General features: G+C 30.7%; 1 protein-coding gene across 3 annotated transcripts in view; it reads left to right on the top strand.

Annotated features, from left to right (window-relative positions):
• The window catches only part of LOC111626132 (diacylglycerol kinase theta-like), a 217,095-nt gene that overhangs the window by 172,324 nt on the left and 27,092 nt on the right, over positions 1-17,679 (top strand). For all 3 annotated transcript variants that reach the window (XM_023369430.1, XM_023369429.1, XM_023369431.1), the window contains exons 17-19: positions 7,272-7,463; positions 7,599-7,754; positions 12,987-13,152. In XM_023369430.1, coding sequence (XP_023225198.1) covers positions 7,272-7,463; positions 7,599-7,754; positions 12,987-13,152 — 514 coding nt within the window. The remainder of the gene's footprint in view (positions 1-7,271; positions 7,464-7,598; positions 7,755-12,986; positions 13,153-17,679) is intronic.

Raw genomic sequence — 17,679 nt, forward strand, 5'->3', positions numbered from 1 at the left:
AAAAAGTGTTGAGCTGACTTGTAAAGAGAAATAATAAGTAGAAAAGTAGAAGTGAAAAACCCTTATCCTAAAAAAAAAAGGTCAACAGCTCTCCGAACCCATTGTTATTATAAGAAGGAAGTAACATAATATTCATAATATACGTGTCTTCAGTTATTGTCGATTCTCCTTAAATTCTCATTTTAGTCAACAGTAATTTCTCTCAACAGAAAGAAAATTAAATACATAATTTTTTAAATCACTGATATAGTTTTAATATGGCCCTAGGGGGAGTCGCCAGAATTTTTTAACTTGTAAAGGGGTCGCGTATTCAAAAAGGTTGAAAAACACTGCTTTAGACAAGCAAGACCAGACCTCAAGGTCTCGAGTCGAGTAAGTGGTAGGAGAGTCAAGAACTCATAAACATCCTACCCCCGATTAGTCTCACAAGGAGAATGATCAGAAAAGAATGTTCAAATAGAATATTTATTTCAGTATGTTATAAAATTCAAAGCTTGATGAAAAAAACAAAGATTTTGCCAAATGATTACTAGATTACATTGGGCTGTAATAATGCTACTATTTAATAATTAATTGTCAAGTAATTTGGCCTTGATAAATTTAATAATTAATTAGGAGGTTCTTAAAGAAAGGGGCTGTAACACCATGTTACTGGGGTCTTGAACGAAACTAGACACAGCATAAACAAAACATAAGGTTTATTTATCTTGGGAATATACAGTCAGATAACAGCACAGTACAAGTTTGCAGAGACCTTCCACCATAAAAAACTGGTCACAAATAAAAGACACCTATGTGCTCTCCTTTTTCTTGCCAAGGACACCCTAATATCCTTCGATTCTTTGATCCACAAATCCTGAGTGGATCAAAGTCATGGAGTACAAGATAAAACTAGATCCATGTCAAAAAATGCACTGGTTGTGAATTAATCATGCTTTCACAGTTACAGAGAATAGTCATCAATTCTTCATAGTCCACACTTGCCCTGCCCAGAACTTGATACAAGGAACATTTAATAATCTGAACAAGGCACTCCCACCAACCATCTGACCAATGTGCACTGGGGTTTGAATCTCCAGTCAATTTCTTCTTTTGCTGTCCACTTGTGTATTTCATCCCAGTTGAGTCTGTTCATAACCCTATCCAGTCCTTTGAAATTTGTTCCATTATTTGAGTACATAATGGAAGGCCATCCACATCTTGCAATGAACCTTTTTAGGCTCTGAATGAAAGCATTTGCAGACAAGGAATCACTAATTCAAGGTATACTGCCTGGTACACAGCACAAGTAAAGATCACAAACCAATTCTTTTGGTTTCCTTTGAGGTACAGTAGTCCAGTCAGGTCTACTGCTGTGACCTTGATGACCAGACAATCATGAACTCTCTCCATTAGAAGTGCTGTTTCTACTGGCTGATAATTTTTTACAGAAAACCTTTTTTATCGCACAGCTGTGAATAGCTTTGGCTATTCTTAGTTTCTACTGGATCCATAATGCCAAGATAAGAACGTCTAACCTATAAACTTGTGAGCACTATGCTGGCCTTTCTTTATTACTAAACTTATTACACCATCACTCGACACAAGATCAACCTTAGAAAATTACTTTATTTTTCAAAAAGACCTTATATCTAAGAACATCTAACCTCCAAAGATCTTGTATATCAACAGTCGTGAGAGTGCATATGCACCCAACCCAACTTAGTTTCAAGGCCATTGGCCCAGAGCCTATCAGAAACATCTTTTCTGTGAAGAGCCTCCCAGTGATGTTGGCTCCAATAAGTAAATGAATATCTCTCTGGATTTCTCCTCACAATCAGAGGTTGATCCCAGCATGAATCAGCTGATTCAACCATGGCCCATCCCTGACTTGAGGAAACAGACCAAAGATCCATTACTGATTCAACATAGTCATTCTAATCTGGAATTCCTAGTCATAGCCTTCCACCTCAATATCATAAATGCAGTGTTTCCTTTGGGCTGTCTTTTTTCTCCGAACAGACAATGCACAATCTCACCTCCCCACAGGGCCTAAGCTTTAAGAGCTCCACTGCCTGTTGAGACAAATAAGAATGCTGCAATTTTTTGTTGATCAATGTCCATAAATTTCCATTGAGTTTGTCCACAAACATGAACCAGCAAAGTTTGAAGAAAAACCTCTCTCATGCACTGACTAGTCAAGATAGCCTCCCTTCTCCCACTCCTATCATTGTCCCTCTTCCTTTCCCAGACACAGGACATGTTGATGAGGCTGTTTACATATCTTACACTTATGAGTCTTCTTCAATTTACATATACTAGAGAAATGATTCCTTTCCAAATGCATCCAGCATCCCCCTTCCTGACACACTAGCTTCTTCCTATCTTTCAACCTAATTTTGTCAACATCGGGGCAATCTTGGGTCATGTGATCTTGATTGCAGAAAATACACCCTTGTTGGTTTTGACTGTAAAGGTTGTAAAACAAATCAGTGACTGTGGGTATGGTTTCAAGTGATGGTTTAGGATTCTTGACCCTGGTCAATTGCTTCTCAGTAAATCCAGATTTGGCCATCTGATGCCATTCGTTAAGAGGGAGGTCAAATTGGAGGCCATTCTGACCTCCAATTTGACTTCCCTCTTAAGGAATGATGTCAAATGGCTCAATGTGCCTACATCTGGCTCATCATTACTCATAATTCAAACTAGTTCCCATTTTTGCAGAGTCACTAATGGTAGTGACGATTCCACCATGGGAAACAACATGTTGGCATACTTCTGTGAAATTACTCCCAGTGACTCTAATGCTCTTAGATGAGTCTCCAATCTATCATACAAATCAGCCACAGTGATTTCGCTCTTATTGTCCATGACAAGTTTCAAAATCTCTCTCACAAAAACATGTATCAAAGTAATATCACTCCCAAATCGCTCTTTATATATGCTATCAACTTGGGATAGTTCTATACCATTTCCTGGAAACTGTGTCTGCAACCTCCCATGCCTTGAATTTCTCCTTAGTCACCTAGAGCAAATACTGTAATTTATCCTCCAATGAGATCCCTTCATTCTCATGAATCCCTTTAAACTGACTTCAGAACTTCAGCCACCCTCTAGGCCTACCATCAAACTTCACTAATTCTATCTTTGGCAAGTGATACTATGACTTCTGACCTGCTGATGACTCTTCCACAGACCCTCTTCCACTGTCTATGTCCTCGGTTAACATCTTTACTCTGGCCTCCATCAGCATATACAGTGGGTGATCAGTTAATGAACATAATCTGTTCCAAGACTTTGTTCACTATCCAAATTGTTCATTAACCGATTATCGATTTACCATACGTTTTTATGAGAATTTGATTAATTCATTCTGGAAACTCCAAAAAATAAAAAAATATATACTTTCTTACTACGTTTATTGATATGTAGTAATAAAAATACATATATACACAGTCTTGCATTTTTATTAGTCATAGTTTTTCCATTTGTGGGGGTTAAAGAATCTGTCTAATGTCAATTGCTTTTCTCTCTTCTTCAGGATTATTCAGAAGTAATTAATAACATTGTAATTGTAGAGATATCTAAGCCTCAACCTGGTTTGGATGCCATTCTAATACCATTGTTCTGACATCCTCCCACTTCTTCAAAAGATCATTAATAGCAGATATTGGCATTAATCCTCTTTTTCAAAGAAAAACACGTTGCCACGTTTCTTGGTGTTCTTCTATTGTCAGATCCGTTTCAAGTTCCATTATGAGATCTTCAATGTTCTTTATTTTTCAGATGTGATTTTTGTTACTCCTTCAGCTGCTTGAGTCTTCTTGATTATATAGTATCATTCTTAGATAAGATTGAACTGTGGCCTACTGTAGACCTGTTCAAGCCATACTGCCCAGCAACATCATACACCTTCTGCACACTCTTTACCTTTGCTATTATACTATTACCTTTCAAAAATAAAAACTGACACAAAACTTAACGAGGCTTGTCCAACAGTCTCACGAATACTATAAAAAAATTCTTTCTGTCAGAAAAATAAAAGGCTGGAATCAAAGGTGAGTTTCAAGTTTGGAGGAATACTATCCAATCAGTATATACCAGGTTGAGCATTTATGTCGATGTCTCCTGCACTCCAAAAAGTTTCGAATTGTTGCCTGAAGACAAGGAAAGACCAATCGGTATTCATTATTTTATGTTGGTTCTTCTTGTGTTTATTCTGTGAGATGTTTGTTATCCAAACATTGTTCATTGTCCAAACATAAAAATCTTTCGCGAAAGTATAGTGGAACCCTGGTTAACGAACTTAATCCGTTCTGCGACTCCGTTCGTTAACTGAATTGTTCGTTAACCGAAGCAATTTTTCCCATAGAAATTAATGCAAATGGAATTAATCCGTTCTAGTCTCCGAAATTTTTGTTATTTTAGTTGTAATATACAGTAATTTTCTTTGATGAAAATGTACGAAAACGTAGTATCTATCATTACAGCAACAAACATGTAAACTTTGTTTAATAAAATAGCACTGTACATACCTTCGTTTGTTATAGTTGGTGGCAGAAAAGTGGAGATATACAGAGAGAGATATACCTTAATGCTTAGAAGGGGAATCCCCTCCAAAAAAAATAATGGGTAGCACTTGATCAGAAGATTCTTCGAGTTGAAGTCTCTTTCGGTAAAAAACCCACCAGTGGCTAAGTGGTCTTTGTACCTTGAACACGGGGAGTTCGTTCATGGGTTCGCATCTCACTCAGACGGGCTGGCCATGTGTAGTTTTCTGGAATTTCTCCACGTTTGTAACGCCTAAATAGGGGCCAGTTTCCCTTAAAAACACCCCCCAGAAGGCAGATCGCCCAAGTGTTGCATTGCCATAACTTAACAAAGAAACAAACTCTTTCCATAAGGAACAAGAAATTGTTCTGAAGTTGATTGTCTTACTCTTTTAATCAAAATTTTTCTCAAATGCGATAGCACATTGTCGTTCATATTGCGTTGTCATTTTCTATTGCCACTATGACTTTTTTCTTTCTTTGATGCCATATTGATTAAATATATAAATCACAAAACTGAAAAAAGAAGTATAGCACACACACTCGGAAAAGAAATGCTTAACTCGCACATACCTAACACTAACTAAAATTTGACACAAAATACAGTTATGTTCGTTATCCGAGGCAAAATTTTTGCAAAATAAAAGTTTGTTAACTGATTTGGTCGTTAACCAGGACGTTCGTTAACAGGGGTTCCACTGTATTTGTTATCCGATTTGTTCATTAACCGATCACCCACTGTATATGTTCTTTGTTAGTCAGCAACAGAATCAGCTTCTGACGAAAAATCATCCTCGGATGCATAATCATTCTGGGCAATCTCTCTCTTTATCAGTGGACCTAACGTTTGCATTCTTTCATGATTGTAAACAAGCCAACTCCACAAAAGATCTAAGACAGTTTTATCAATTGCAGCTTTCTCAAGCTCAGCCATAACATTATCAAATGTTTTCATGAACCTAAGAACACCTCTTCACTGTACTTTCATAGACACCATATCTAAATTTCCATAACTTATATCATTAGGTATCTTGTCAGTTGTACCAGATGTTGTAGCACCACATTACGGGGTCTTGAATGAAACTAGACACTGCATAAACAAAACAAGGTTTGTATACCTTGAAAATATACAGTCAGATAATAGCACAATACAAGTTTACAGACACCTTCCACCATAAAAAATCCAGGCACACAAAGAAAAAACACAAGTGCACTCCCCTTTTTCCTTACCAAGGGTGCCCTAACAAAAAGAATTGGCCTGGAATGGGACTCAAATCCACAACTCCCACTTGTCATGTGGATGCATTGTCAAACATTCATCTGATCTTCACCTTCAGAACTGTTGATTTAGATATAACCATACTGGTTACTCGCAGCACCAACTAGGGCAACTTCTGTGCTCATAGCCTTTAACTCTTTTCATGACACTCAGCCAGCTATTGCTTTACCCCAACATGATGTATATATACATATCTAAACATCTATTAACCTGATTTTTAGGTTAATGCCAAACAAATTTCGAAGATTGGATAAAAGTCCAGATAGCATAACTGGTAACATATTCATATGGCAAGTGGAAGTTGGAAGTTCATGTCCTGCTCCAGGTGATTCTTTTTTCCAGAACCTTCTAAATTAATTATTATGTATTAATTAAATTATAATTATTAAATTTATCAAGAGATGGCACCTGATTTCTACCTCTAGGCCAAATTACTTGATATTTAATCATTAAATAATAGCATTATTACAGCCTGATATAATGTAGCAATTGTTTGGCATTAATCTAAAAATTATTTATATACAAACATAAACACCCATTAATCCAAAGATTTTGTCATTTCATTTTATCTTGTGATTCATATTAAAAGTGTTGAGACACCATAGACTAGGGAATTGCTATTGGGTACATGCTAATTTTAAAGTGGAATTATCTGAAACCACCCATAAGTTTAGAGAAATTAGAAGTTAGATAACTTGTTCAATCTAGACTTACAAGTTAGAACATTATAGTTGGAATAAGAAGTTGTAATTTATCTGTATTAACAAGATTATTAAGTAATCAATGTCTCTAATAGAAGATGAAGTGGTTGAAATGTGTTTCAAATGGAATATTATGTTTTCTGACTTCTCTCAAGAAATGGTTATTTCCGTGGTCATGTATGAAATATTAATTTTTGTTATAGGAAAACTATATATTTTGTAAAATAAATTACTGTCTGTCTGTTTTTTATACATATACCCTATAAATTTTGAAAGAGCCTTTATAACTGACTGAATGATGGCAATGATGAATTGTAACTCCTAGTTTTTTTTTTCTATAAATCACTTAATGATAAAATCAATTATTAATAATTTTTTTTCTGAGAAGTAAGAGCCACAGTTAAAAGTGTAAAAAGATCCTATTATCTAAAACTAATAAGTGTAAAATTATATTGTTTGGGTTAATTTGTTGTAATATATTACATATCACTTGATGTAGCTATTATTTCATCAGACAAGTAGTGAATGGCATTAAATTTACTAGAATATATTAATTTTGTGAATTGTACAAATAGTTTAATGTAAGATGTTGTATTGTGGCTTAAACATTAAGTTGCTGAGAAATTTGTTTAAAAAATGTGTAAGTTAATGTATTTAATATATAATAATTAAAATTCTACAATTTATAATAACTACTTTACAATTTAATATATTTTAATAATTTTATATTGAATTTTGCTTCAATATGGATTTATGTTTCAGGTGGACAGTTGTTTTTCGTTCTGATGAAAAGACAGAAGACAAGCAAGCCTGTGTTAGTAACAGTTCTGGTTCAACATCTGAAGATACTGCCATCTTTGTGATGAATAACTATTTTGGAATTGGTATTGATGCTGATTTATGTCTAGATTTTCATAATGCTAGAGAAGAAAATCCAAATAAATTTAATAGCAGGTAATGTAAATTTTTTTAATGAAATAGAATTGAAATAAATTGAAAACAAACTGAATATGCAGTATGTGTATATAATTATTTTTATTAGAAAAAAATTATTTTAATAATATTTCTTTACTTATAATCTGTTTTCAGACTTCATAATAAAAGTGTTTATGTTAAAATGGGTTTAAGAAAGATGGTAAGTAAGAAAACATGGAAAGATTTACAGAGAGAAATTAGACTTGAAGTTGATGGGAAAGTTATTGATTTGCCTCCTGTAGAAGGAATCATTATTCTTAATATTTTAAGGTTTGTTGTTTTATAGATATCTACATTAAAAACTTTCAATATATGATGATGATTATGATTTAATAATTAAATGAAAAGTTTAATTCTGTTTATTTTAATGCAAGTAAACTAAATGAAAAAACTATATCATAGAGTTATTTTTGTTATTTTAGACAATTTACAACCGTCTAACAGCCAAGTGAAACAGCTGTAGGATATATTTATTGATATGAAAAGGACTAAATTATTTATTTTTTGTTTACATAAAACCTTGTGATGGATTATTTCAAATGACTAAATTCTTTTCAAAAAATAAAAAAATAATAACAACATTTTGGGAGTTTAGTAGTTCTGTTAATTAATTTAAAATTTAATTATATTATAAAGTAGAATATATTTAATAATAAAAAGTCAGAAATAAACATTTTAAACATAAAAGAATTACTGTAGGTGTTCTATTTGATAAATACAGATGTACTGAACTATTTCACAGATCTAATTTGAATTCTTTTAAAAAATTTTAAGAAATAAAACAGGAAAAATGTTCCAGAATAAGAAAACTGATAAATTGAATATTATTTTCTGTAAAAAATAATAGTTTTGAATATGTAATAGAATTGAAGATATCAATAACCTATACAGATTCTGGCAAAAATCTTTAATTAAATATATATTTAATTAAAGATTTTTGCCATATTTAGCTACACTTTAATAGATTAATTTTACTAAACATTATGCAAATAATTATAACAAGTTAATGAGTTAGTGTTAAAATATAAAATTTATTTTTTACATTATGAGTAGAAAATTGTTTTTTTTTTCTTCTTACTTATTAATACTGGAGTAGAAGTATAGCTCCAAACCTTCTTTGTATCAAAGTAATAAGCTGCTGGAGAACTGTTTAGAAGGTTCTGCAAAGAAGGTTTGGAGAAAAATAATTTTGATATACAAATATTTAAAACATGTGAACTTTTTTAATAATTGCTCCAAATAACTTTTAAATTTATATTCTACAAATAATTTTTGTTATGTTGTTATAGCATTTATTTTTGAAATGACCATAAATAATCAAATATCATTTCATTTTGTTGTCTCCTTTCATCTCATATTTACTACATTAAAATAAACATAGTGCTTTTTTAAAAATGGGGTCATAATGTTGTTTTTAAATTATATTTTAAAAGTTTAACATACATATTTGTCTTTTATGAGATATAAATTATAAAATCATAGCTATTAATTGGAAATTTTATTTGTGACCATTTATAGAAGGCAAAATCAAGAAAATACAGTAGTTTAAATAATAAAATTGTAAACTATTTTATATATAAGAAAATTCTTGTATTTGGAATTTTCCTTAATCATAACATACAGGATTTTTCAAATCTTTTTGAAGTCCAATAACTACAAGAGAAGTGTCTATTTATAAATCATGCCATTTTCAATAATTATTACCTTGAGATGATCTAATTCTCAGAAATCAAGCTATCACAAGCAAGCAAGGCCTAGGAAAACTGAAATTATAAAGTAACAAGATGTGTCATATGACCATCTATTTATACTTTTTGTAGTAAGCACAATGCTAGTATGGATAACCTGTCTTAATACTGTTTCCAAGTTATTATTTATTGTGACATTGTGACAATGCCAGGTTGCAACTTTTAATCATCTTTTAATTTAAAAACAATATCACATGACTTTTGGTCCAAATGGGAAGTTTGTAACGATCCACGAAAAAACCTTTTTTACGAGGGTTATTTTCACTATTAAGTTCCACTTAATAGTGAAAATAATCCTCGTAAAAAAGGTTTTTTCGTGGATCGTTATTATTCAACGAGGTGTTAAATTGTTGGAAGTAGTTATCTTGGGAAGTTTGTATTTAGTTAATCAGGGTCTTGACTCCTAAGCTTTCAATATCTGATCTGAATTTTAGTGGTGTCTTGTCCCTGTACATTGTACTTTTCCTGATAATGATTAAGTCATGCCAGTTATCTATCTAACTCCATTCTTGAGAAAATTTTGAATTGAAATCATGTGACTTCCAGTCTGACTGGAAGTCACATATTTAGTTACTACTAATCTTACCAGAAAGGTATTACAGAATGATTTTATACCTTTATGGGCTGAAGATTACCTCTTTAATCAATGTTTAAATTGCAGAACCATCTTTCTCCAGGAGTCATTATGTATAATGATGATAGAGCCCTGTGTAACAAACCTGCACTTGAAATCACAGAAGTATGGGTTACACTTAAAAAAATAAATAAAAAATATGCAATTATTTTAACATTTTGTAAAGAATAGATATGTTAAAAAATACATTTACAAATTAAAATAACATATTCATATTTTAAGAATGTTACATTTTTTGTTTTTATTATTTTTATTTTAAAATTATTGCATGTTTACTCATTTCATTTTAAGATTAATACATTAATAAGTTTAAAATTAAAACATGTTTCATCTGTTCAATTTTGTGTAAAAACTACATACTATGATTTGAATGGAATGTTTGGAATCTGTTAACATACTTTTTTAAAAATTGTAATTGAAATGGAATATACTCAACCTGAAGATGACAACTTCACTTTATTTAATCACATTCTAATGGAAATTCATCACCGCCTGAAGAAGAACCATTGAAGGTTTGAAAACGTTTGTGAAATTTTAATTTTTTGTTTTTTGAATTTAATTGCACACCGGTAACAGGCTTCAAGGTACATAATTGCTGAAGATGACATTTTGAAATGTCAAAAGTACTTGTTTCTAATTAAAAACATTGCAAATAAACAACTTTAATGTTGAAAGACAGTCTGGTTTATTCTTAATAGTTAATTGGGCCTACAGCATCCAAGTTTTCTATATCTACTCTTGATTTTCACATATCTACCTCCATTCTCAAGATTAATGAAAGACAGACAGATGGACAACAGTGGGAATGTATAGTTCTGCAATTTGAAAATTGCAGCCCAATTATAATGTTTTGTATCATTTATATTGCAGTATTGTATTGTATTGCAATATGGTATCTTTTCCATCCAGAAATGTACTATATAACAGTTAAAAATAGCTTATTTGATATATCAGTTTTCTGATATTATATTTTTTACAGAATATAAATCACCACATTGCTTAAAAAACCAATTAAACACATATGGATACAATTTCTGTAATCACTCAGGATATATTTCTTCATACTTGAAGGTCAGACTATTTACAAAAATATCAAAATTTTCGAGTCTATCTTAATCCTTTTTTATACACACCAGAAGTAACAGTTAACATGGGTTTTATTGAAGAATATACTTCTTAAAACAAAGGTAAACAATAAGTAAAAAAATTCACAAAGTTAAAAACGATCAACACTTTTGTAAATAGTCTGACCTTCAAGTATCAATTAAACACATTTAGTTTAAATGTTTTTAGAGTTTGCTTCATCTATAATCAAATGATAGAGCTATATTAACTATCAGACTAGAATTTGGCTAATTAATTATATAGATATTAAGTAATTTGCATCAAAGGTAGGTAGTTATGCTATTATCCTGTATTATTAAATTTAATACAATATTTTGATTAACTAATAAGTAATGATATCAAGGTTTATAGGTAGGCAGTTAGGCTACCATCTTGTATTGATATTAATGATTATGCAAATTTTAGAATTAAATTTAATAATTTGGACTATTCTGGAAGAAAAGGTCAACATTCAACACAGCAGGATTCAAATCTGAGGTTTCTGTTTACTAATGCAGATGTATTACCAGACACACTACCTGGACCTCCAACCAAACTCACTTACTGGTTATACATCTTAAATTAATAGATTTGAAAACAGATCAGGAGATGTCCTAGTAACATAACTGATAATTCATCTGTGTAATAAGCAGGAGTTTGAGTTTCACTCCAGAAGAAAATAAATGAGCAAGCTTCATCTATATGTACCACAGATTATAAAATATTCATTTAGTTATTATTAATTTTAATAAATATTACATTTCTCATAGTTTAAAAACAAATTGGTGTATTTTTTGTTGACTTCTGCAATGCAACCCTCCTGTTGTACCAGTCTTAGTCTGGTATATTATTATTTTGCACTATTTGAAATTTTATAAGAACATAGCCTTTGTATTGTACATGGGTCACCTGTATTTTGTATTTTCTTCCATTTTATTTATATGTTGGCTCTCTTTTCTTGATTTCTATCACTTTAATTATGACTATTTCAAGCAATATAGTAATTTGACATTTAATAAGTATACTTGTAGATAGAACAAAGCAGAAAATAAAACCAGGTCTTTTTTGAAGTTTTTATTTATAAATTTTAAATTGAATTTGCAAAATTTCTAATTGATTATTGATTTTGCATAACTGATCTTACTGTACAAGATATAAAATAGCAAAAAATCAAATTATATAAATAGATAAATTATTAATATTGACTGACTATTGAAAATTTGTTAATGCTTATTGAATTATAATTATTGAATTTAGCATTATCCAGTATTGTAAAAAAAAAAAAAAATATTCTTAGATTATTGGTTCCAAAAATCCACTTTATAGTATATTATGTGAATAAAAATTTTGAGTCATTTATATAAATGAATCTTTTATATAAATCAAAAATAATACATGGTTTTTTCTTTTTCCTAAATTTTTATTATTGATCTTTTCATATACTGAAATATTAATGAAGATATACTCTTCATTAATATTAAGATAAATTTTAAAAGATATTAAAAGACAGTTTATGAAAAATAAGGAATAAATGAAGTGTGTAATGCCATAATGTTGTAAATGCCATTTTTCTCTAAATATGGTTTATTGAAGAATTAAATTCTAAATGCCATGTTTTCTGCCATAAAAGAATATTGTGGAGATATTGGCCCTATAAGTGGCTGTATTTTGAAGATGAATTTATGTGAAGATATAACATTTAAGCCACCAGAGTGCAAGTCATGTGACTTTTGGTGCTTAAAACATTACAGCTTATATTTACATCATTTTGATATTCCAGAGAATTTGTAACCTAGTAAGATTTTACCATTTTATTGTAAAGTTGAAATGAATTCATTTATTCGAAAAAGTGTTTTTTTATCTCTCCTGAAAAGTTTCTGTTTTGGCATTTACAACATTATGGCATTGCATGTTTCAAATATTTTAATGATAAAAATACATCTTATAAAATATATCCTAATATACATTTTAGATGCATTACATGTGTTGTAGTAGACTATTCTTCATTTTTTATAGTTGGGGATCAGGTGCAAATCCTTGGGGTCCAGAAAAAGAAGATTTATTTTCTAAACCAACTCATTATGATGGCATGTTGGAAATTGTTGGGGTTACTGGAGTTGTACATATGGGACAGATTCAAAGTGGTTTAAGAAGTGCCATTCGTATTGCACAGGGAGGTAGTGTAAGTAAAACATTTGTATTTCATTATGTTTTCATTACAATTTTTATTTTTAATTTGATTAAAAATTTACATCTACATAGTTATATAGTTTATGATGATAGGATTGATATTTGTAAATTAATTTCAAGAGAATATATATTTGTAGTATTTAATAATTGATCATCAAAAATCATAGCTTATATTTTTGGATTAATTTATTCATATTCCCTACTAAATATTTATTATTACAGGTCTCAGAGTCACTCATTTTTTCTCACCTGTATTCTCTTTTCTGAAGTATCCTCACTTTTCTCACTTTTTGGTCATTTCCACGTGCTTAATTAGTAAGATGTGGGACTAATCAAAAATATTTTTAAAGCCAGACGAACTATTGGACTAGAAGTTTCTGGAAGAAAATATATTCGGCCTGAGCAGGACTCAAAACCACAACTGCTGCTCAGTGTTGTTAAATTATAGGAAACAAAAATCCTTTCACATACTGGGTCCGTACACACCTGGAAAGTCAGGGAACCCATAAATATCAAGGAATCCATCTGCCATTCATGTTCTCTTTTGATCCGAACATGTCTTTAAATTCAGTTCAGTATACTAAAATGTAAATTTTCGACTATAAATTTGTATCTTCTATTATCAGGACTTATTATACTGGCTTTATAGATAATGCTACAAAGTTTAACAGAAAACAATTATTATTTTATTCCATATACCTGTTAAACTTTGTAGCATTATCTGTAAAGCCAGTATAATAAGTCCTGATAATAGAAGATACGAATTTATAGTCGAAAATTTACATTTTAGTAAGAAAAAAGGACATTGAGGCATTTTAATTAATTAATTAATTCAGTATAGGGAGGTTTACAATAACTGGAGTAACCAAACAAATGGCAAAATTTGTTGTACTTATATATTGTAAACTATAAATGATAGTCATGATTTAAATTTTGTTGGATAGAAGTTTACGTCTGTATTTAAAATGGTGGGTAGCAGGGGTGTGCAGCTTGGGTAGCAGTTGCTCATGAAAACTGAAAATGGCAATGCAGTGAAACTTTGGATGGAGAAGAAATAGGATGTCAAAATCAGTATCAATTTGTACAGATTAACAGAATCAACAATACTACTTAGCAATAATAATTGCTAAAGTAGAATTTGTAAAGTTATAATCCAATAGCTGTGTAAGTCGAAGAAAATTTTCATAATGTCGAAGAAATTGTAAAGAAAATATGAACAGAAATGTATATCATTGAAAAGAAAAATTGAAAACAAATGAGAAAAGCCCAAAATGACTAATGCCAAACGATGCAGATTGTATAGAGAGTGCAATAAAACACAAATGTTTGGAGTGTGCCACCATCCAAATCAATAGATATTGACTTGGAATGTGATAACCAGAAAGTCTCTATTCATTTACACCTTATCCTTCTTCTAATAATACAAAGACTGATTCACACTTAAACAATTGCGATTGTGTCCTGTACACAACCCTCCCAATTTTTTTGACTTGCACATCTGGTTAATTCTTCCTCTGGCAGAGTGCATGATTTATTCTGTTTAAATTATTTTGAATTTTCTACCTTCTTGCTTTAAGAAAGTTCGATTTTTTATGACGTGGCACAAATCTTTTTTTTATTTAAATTAAATCATAAATAAAATTTACGATTTAATTTAAATTCAATCATGAAATTATTTATATGATATAGCTAATTATGTAATTGATTTTATGTCATGTTTTTGTAAGTGAATAAAGTGTTTTTAATAAAGAAATTTACACAATTATGGAAAGGGAAATGTAAAGGCATTAATAAATCAGGAAATGTCAGAATCAAAAGATGGAATTATCTGTACATATGTAAAAAAAAATTCTTTATGAACTTAAAAAAATTCCTTTCATTACAATTTCAGAAGCCAATGCTGAGTAAAGTTATATACTCATGCCATATTGTCATTATAGCTGAAATCAAAATTTTTAGAATTGCATTCCCTTCATTTTTGGCTGTTTTCTAAGAAAATCCTTAAAATTCCTTTGCAGGTGAAAACACCCTACTCCAAGGGATTAATCTCTCAAGCTGACAAGACTGCTACTGCTTTTAAATTTATATTAATATACAATGAAATTCCATTAGCATGGCATTTGGTATGCCAGCATGTTCAGCTCGCCTTTGGGGGAGAATACTTTTGTGCACTGGGTATTTGTCTGTTTTTATATGTAACTAGGTACCCAGTTAATTAAACTAAAAATAATAATTAAATTTAAAAATAAATTAAAATTTTAAAAGTGTTCTTTACATCGAAACAAAAACCGTAGCTAAAATTAAAAATAAAATCAAAATTAATTAATTAATTAATTAATGTAAATTAAAATTGAAACATATTATTTGGGAAGGTGCAGATAAAGTACTTGTTGGTCTTGATTGATTTGGTTGGGCCTATATTTCATGCAGGCAGAGTTGAATCTCTATTTATAGCACTTCTTTGTAAAAGGTTAGTTTCAGTTTCAGTTTCAGCGGTGACAGAACATTTTGCTTTTAATTAATAAGTAAAATATATAAAATATAGATAGATATAGATAAAAGTATTCAAAGTTAAGAGTGTTTTGTTTCAAATCAACTGGAAAAATTGAAGTGGCATGTTAAACAATTATAAAAAATGGATTTGTAAAATTATATACAGGGAATAGAAAAAACAGAAAATATCCCACCGTTTGATAGGTCGGCATATTCATTAAATTAACATCGTTGTAACAGTGTTGCTTCTTATTCATCTGCAGGAAAAAGTTCATTAATAAAATGTTATTTTACTTAGTATATTTGAAATCTGTTTATTTCAGATTTATTCTTTTATTTTTAAATCAATATTTACACATCTTGAAGCATTAAAAAATAAACAGTTTCTGATCATGCACATAAAAGTTTCGTTTTCTGCTGCTTCTTGATTGATTTTGTTCGTAATGAGTTGTTAATTTTATTTCAAATTACTGTACTATAATAGTCACATTACATAAAATGGAAAATTTATATACAAATAAAATTTTGAAATACATTAAACTATTGAATTGTAAATATATTTTGTATAAATCTAAATAATATATATTTAAAGTTAATTTTCTAAGTATTGCTTTATTTTATTGGTAATTTTTATTTTATTTTTTCTGTTTTAACACGTGCAGAGAAGTGACTGAGCACATGATCAACGTGTATTTGTTCACTTCCAATTGTGATTGACCAATAAAAATCTGTAACAGAATGATACCTATGAACTGTTGGTTTATAGCAGGTTCCAAATTAAGAATATAGATGATGGATGGAATGGTTTGAATCCACTCAATGATTTGATGCCACCAAAGTGCAAATTTCAAACTGATTGGTTGAAACAAAAGGACAAGGCAGATTGTACAGTAGGATTATGGGCAACTATACGTTCAGACACTGCTGTATTTTGTAAAGTATGTAATTGCATAGTACAAGTGAAAAAATGTTTCTAAGCACTTTCTGATCATGGAGATACTGCCAAGCACAGACAAAAATTTACCTGTGCTTATGGTCCAAGACATTGGTTGTACCAGGTGATAGTTTCCCAGGCCCATCGAAAAATGATGAAATTCCAAGTAATACTGACAGTGTGACTGGAGAATGATCAGCAACTGTGAGTTTGCATAATCCAAGAGATGCTGCATACCATGCAGAACTTGTATGGGCCATTAAAATAACATGTAGTAATTTCTCATTTGCTGCTTCTAATAATATGGTTCCAACACTATAAGCAATGCTTCCAAAAAGTAAACTTTTTGAAGGAATATCAATGAGTGAGAAGAAATTGCACTATTTAATAACTGAAGCATTGGTTCCCTATTTCCAAGAAAAAAAAAATGCTAGAAGAAGCCCACTTTTCATTCTTTACAATTAGTTATGATGAAAACAGCAATGTGGAAAGTACTGTACAAAAAAAAAGTTGTCTGCAGACACCTAAATACACGTTTTCTTGGGTGAGCAGATGCAGAAACATTGATAGCTTTGATAATGTGTGTATGCAATGATGCTAACCTGTTACTGCACAAACTTTTGATGATAAAATCAGATGGTCCTAATGTTAACTAAAAAGTGTTATGTCTTTTTAAGGAAGATGTACTGGGAATTTGCAAGAAAAGCCTTGTTGACATTGGAACATGTATGAATCATATTATTCATAACACATATCTGAAAGCGTTAAGTGACTGGGTGAAGATGCATTAGAACTTATTGTGGCAGTTTAAAGATTTTTTGATGGATGTCTGGCTCAGTGGGAAGTTATGAAGTTGTGCAAGAAAAACTCAAGTTGCCCTGTAAAGTACTCCATTAATAAAAACGTTTACCTCAGTCAACTTGGAGCTTCACTAACTATTAGTCTTACGGTGGAGGCATTTGGATCCATACTAGAGACAGGATCATCCTCTCGCTGTCTCCCGTCTAGTTTAACGGTTTTCTTTTTCTGTTACCCTTCTTTTGCCAGGTTACTTTTCGTTCGGGACTCTTGACACTCGTCTGATCAGGTTGT

This window comes from Centruroides sculpturatus, unplaced genomic scaffold, assembly GCF_000671375.1.
Source record: "Centruroides sculpturatus isolate CEXI.00-Female unplaced genomic scaffold, Cexi_2.0 scaffold305, whole genome shotgun sequence".
NCBI lineage: Eukaryota > Metazoa > Arthropoda > Arachnida > Scorpiones > Buthidae > Centruroides > Centruroides sculpturatus.